At 45.2% G+C, this 4452-nt stretch overlaps 1 protein-coding gene across 1 annotated transcript; it reads left to right on the top strand.

Moving 5' to 3' along the window:
* Positions 1-218: 218 nt before the first annotated feature.
* LOC309351685 (uncharacterized protein) lies at positions 219-4179 on the top strand (the record flags this gene model as incomplete). Its single annotated transcript, XM_081879488.1, has 3 exons — positions 219-417; positions 826-1971; positions 4157-4179. The coding sequence occupies exons 1-3, from the start codon at positions 273-275 to the stop codon at positions 4177-4179; spliced, it is 1314 nt and encodes a 437-aa protein (XP_081735614.1). The 5' UTR covers positions 219-272.
* Positions 4180-4452: the final 273 nt, after the last annotated feature.

Here is a 4452-nt window from a genome sequence, read left to right as displayed (position 1 = left end):
AGAGATATCTTGAGTGATTTCTTGAGTGATATCCTGAGTACCACTTAGGTGGGTCATTAGGTGTGGATTAGTTGTTAAAGTCTTTGTGTCTTGACCTCTTGAACTTTGTGAAGAGTTTTCCTGAGAAGATGGCTGAACTGTACTTAGTTGTGCTCTGGCTTGGCTTCGTGTATAGGGGCGAGCTGTGGTTTTGTGGCTTGTGTCAGCCAGATCTGTGTAGGGATTGCAGGGGGGTGCAGCATCCGGAGGTGCCACCATGGATTGGCTACTGGATGGTGTCTGTAATTCATCTGTGGAGAGGGTCTTGGTTTGGGTCTGGTGTGGTTGATTGGTGTTGGCGTTCTGTGTGCCTCTGGATCTGGTGTCAGTTTTTGTGGGGAGGGCTAATTTCCAGATGTCTGGCAAGCGGGATGTGTCGTCACGCTTGTTCATGTTGTGAGGGTGTTTCTCTATCTCGATGGCTTCCATGATTATTCTCTTGTGGTGATGTTCCGTGTTAAAGAGCAATTTGGAATCTGCAAAATTAATTTCGTGTCCTGTTTCTTTCATGTGTTGGAAAAGAGAGGAAGTTTTTTCTTCTTTTTTGACGGCATTCTTGTGTTCTGCGATACGTGCATTTATTCGTCTGTTTGTTTGTCCAATGTACGTGGCTGGGCAGACTTTGCAGGGTATTTCATAGATCCCTTGGTTTTCCAACTGGATTTTATCCTTGGGGTTTCTGAGGATATTGGCTATTTTTTGGTTGGTGCAAAAGGCTGTTTTGATATTGTGTTTATGGAGGATTTTGCTAATTTTATCTGTTAACCAATGCTTTAGACAAGTCAGAACACAAACCCAAACTTTGGCTCAGATATGTTGACGACACCTTTGTAATTTGGCCACACGGGAAAGAAAAACTGGATAGCTTCCTCACACATCTCAACAACTTACACCCCAAAATACAATTCACTATGGAAATAGAAGCCAACAACCAACTTCCCTTCCTTGACGTCCTAATCTACAAAAAACCTGATGGCTCCCTAGGACACACTATCTACCGGAAAAAAACACACACCAACCGCTACTTACATGCACAATCACACCACCACCCTGCACAAATAAACTCCGTAGCCAAGACTCTCATCTCCAGAACCAAACGCCTGGCTGACAAAGACCACTTGACAACTGAGTTACAGAATCTCTCAAACGTGTTAATTGCCAATGGATACCAGCAAAACAGGATTACGAAGCTAATCCAAAAGGAAACACCCCCCAAAAACCAAGACACAGAAGAAAACAATGGCATGGCCCTCCTTCCTTATATCAAGGGCACTACAGATAAAATTAGCAAAATCCTCCATAAACACAATATCAAAACAGCCTTTTGCACCAACCAAAAAATAGCCAATATCCTCAGAAACCCCAAGGATAAAATCCAGTTGGAAAACCAAGGGATCTATGAAATACCCTGCAAAGTCTGCCCAGCCACGTACATTGGACAAACAAACAGACGAATAAATGCACGTATCGCAGAACACAAGAATGCCGTCAAAAAAGAAGAAAAAACTTCCTCTCTTTTCCAACACATGAAAGAAACAGGACACGAAATTAATTTTGCAGATTCCAAATTGCTCTTTAACACGGAACATCACCACAAGAGAATAATCATGGAAGCCATCGAGATAGAGAAACACCCTCACAACATGAACAAGCGTGACGACACATCCCGCTTGCCAGACATCTGGAAATTAGCCCTCCCCACAAAAACTGACACCAGATCCAGAGGCACACAGAACGCCAACACCAATCAACCACACCAGACCCAAACCAAGACCCTCTCCACAGATGAATTACAGACACCATCCAGTAGCCAATCCATGGTGGCACCTCCGGATGCTGCACCCCCCTGCAATCCCTACACAGATCTGGCTGACACAAGCCACAAAACCACAGCTCGCCCCTATACACGAAGCCAAGCCAGAGCACAACTAAGTACAGTTCAGCCATCTTCTCAGGAAAACTCTTCACAAAGTTCAAGAGGTCAAGACACAAAGACTTTAACAACTAATCCACACCTAATGACCCACCTAAGTGGTACTCAGGATATCACTCAAGAAATCACTCAAGATATCTCTCAAGTAATTAAGGAACAAAAGAAGAAAAGGCACACTAGCCTGGGAACTTCCTCTCTGCCCAGAACATTGGAGGCTATACACCACACCCCCTCTACAGTATTTATAGGAACTCAAACACTGAGATCCTGCTCTGTTCCAGTAACAAGAAGCCGAAAGCACCAGCCTGAAGATGACGAGTGAGACCTCGTCGAAACGTCGCCTAGACACCCCAACTTTTACACGGGAAGACACCCGAGGACACCAAAACCTATATATATATATATATATATATATATATATATATATATATATATATATAACATCATCAAAAACCATAAAACAGAAGAAAAATAAAAATAAAATAAAAAAACAAGTCAAACCTGTACATCACTTGCTTACATTCACTTATTTCCTTGACCTCCTCACACCTCCCATTTTTGTATTCTAATTCAATTTGTTATTTCAGCAAATCCTTCCAACCTTATTCTTATCTTAATAATTTGTCTTAATATACTATAATTCTACATTCTCTCTTTCACCAACTCATTTTTACTTAATCCTTTATGTCGTTTCTACTAAAACCACATAATTTTCTTTTCCCAACATCTTTCTAAAGATTTAGGACTCCAATCACAGCACCAAGGTCTTCCAGTGTTTTGCTGAATCCTGGGTAACAATGTTGTCAGGTCTGCCTCTAGATCCCAGCTCACAGAGGACCAACGCCCGGTGGATAATATATACAAAGTCTTTATTGAAGTTTAGTTTCCATTTCAAAGCTCTGGGCGCGCAGACCCACGTCTCGACGCTAGACCGGCTAAGTCCCCTCTGACTCACTGCTCCTCCCACACCAATTTAAGATCCTAGCCCGGCTCCACCTCCTACGCTGTTCTTTCCTTCGCTGGGTCCTTCTGCCCTCTGGGGTTTCCTCCTTCCTGGACTCCTCTGACGCTGACCCCCCTTGGTCTTCCCCTTCCTTCCGGCGGGCTTTAGGACCTGGCTCCCTACCCGGGCTCCCTGCTGTGCCGCTCGCCTGTACATTTGAACTTGGCGCGCGCGCCCAGCCGGTAACCTTCCTCCTGACCGTTTCCCCGCTTCCTGATGTGGGCGTGACCAAACCTGACTCCTCTCCTCCCGCTGGTGGTGAGAGACTGGTCCCGATTCCTGGGACTCCCCCTCCCCACTGCGCTCTGGTGGGGAAGCTGGTCCTGATTTCCAACTGCTGCTCAGGGACTCCCTGCTGGCCCCTTCCTCCTGGGGCTTCCCCCCTGGAACCCCCCTCGCTCTGGCCATCGGCGCTCCCTTCTGTGAGTCCTCCGATTCGCTGGAGAGGCTTGTGGAATAACTCTTTCCACTGTCACTGCCTGCGCCCCCCTCGGACTCCTCCTCCTCACTCTCCATTTGCTCCCCCTCCTGTGTCTCTCCTTCTGAACCCCTGACAAATGTGAATAGCTGCCCCCACACTGTTCTGTCCTGCAGACTATTTAGTCTTGAGTGCTAAGATTCATAATGTTGTATTCAGTTCCTATTTACAATAGCATCCAGTACAATTGCCCTATCTCATCTGTGCTTCCTAAAGGACCTTACACATAACGCCCCCCATACTCTCCACCTGTGAGCTATTAACCTGTTTGATAGTTTAAATATGTGCTGCATGAAGAAGTCCTGAATCTTCTAACATTCAGCTTCATTGGCTGTCAATGAGTTCTAGTGTTACGAGAGATGGAAAAAACCTGTTCTCTATCTACTTTCTCTATGCCATGCATCATTTTATAATCTTCTATCATGTCACCTCTACAGGTGCAGAAACTCTTTTATTCAAACTTTGGTTCCACTGCCCACATAGGCTGCCTTTTATGTCCTTTTGCAGAGGTTCATCAGCAAAGGTCCATCATCCTTTGCAATTGAGGATTTGGTCCATGTGTGCAAAAACTGCATGTGCACATCAAGTTTCATGCCAGGCTCTGAACTGGGTGGTGGTGTGGGGAAGTCTTTTGGTCTTGCAATGTAGCTTTGGGTGTGCTAAATAATGATACCTGTTAATAGAACGTCTACTTATTGTGTAGGTGGTTATTCAGTGTCCAGTTGAACAATCTCTGCTTCAACAAAAATATGCACTTGAGATGGATGTGTTCACAGACAGAAAGTACAGTGGTACCTTGGGTTACATACGCTTTGGGTTACAGACTCCGCTAACCCATAAATAGTACCTCGGGACTTTGCTTCAGGATGAGAACAGAAATTGTGCAGTTGCGGCGCAGCGGCAGCAGGAGGCCCCATTAGCTAAAGTGGTGCTTCAGGTTAAGAACAGTTTCAGGTTAAGAACGGACCTCTGGAACGAATTAAGTACTTAACCTGAGGT

Source organism: Podarcis erhardii (assembly GCF_964252035.2).
Source record: "Podarcis erhardii genome assembly, chromosome: 1".
NCBI lineage: Eukaryota > Metazoa > Chordata > Lepidosauria > Squamata > Lacertidae > Podarcis > Podarcis erhardii.
Note: the sequence above shows the minus strand (reverse complement) of the source record. Positions and strands in the feature narration are given on the sequence as shown.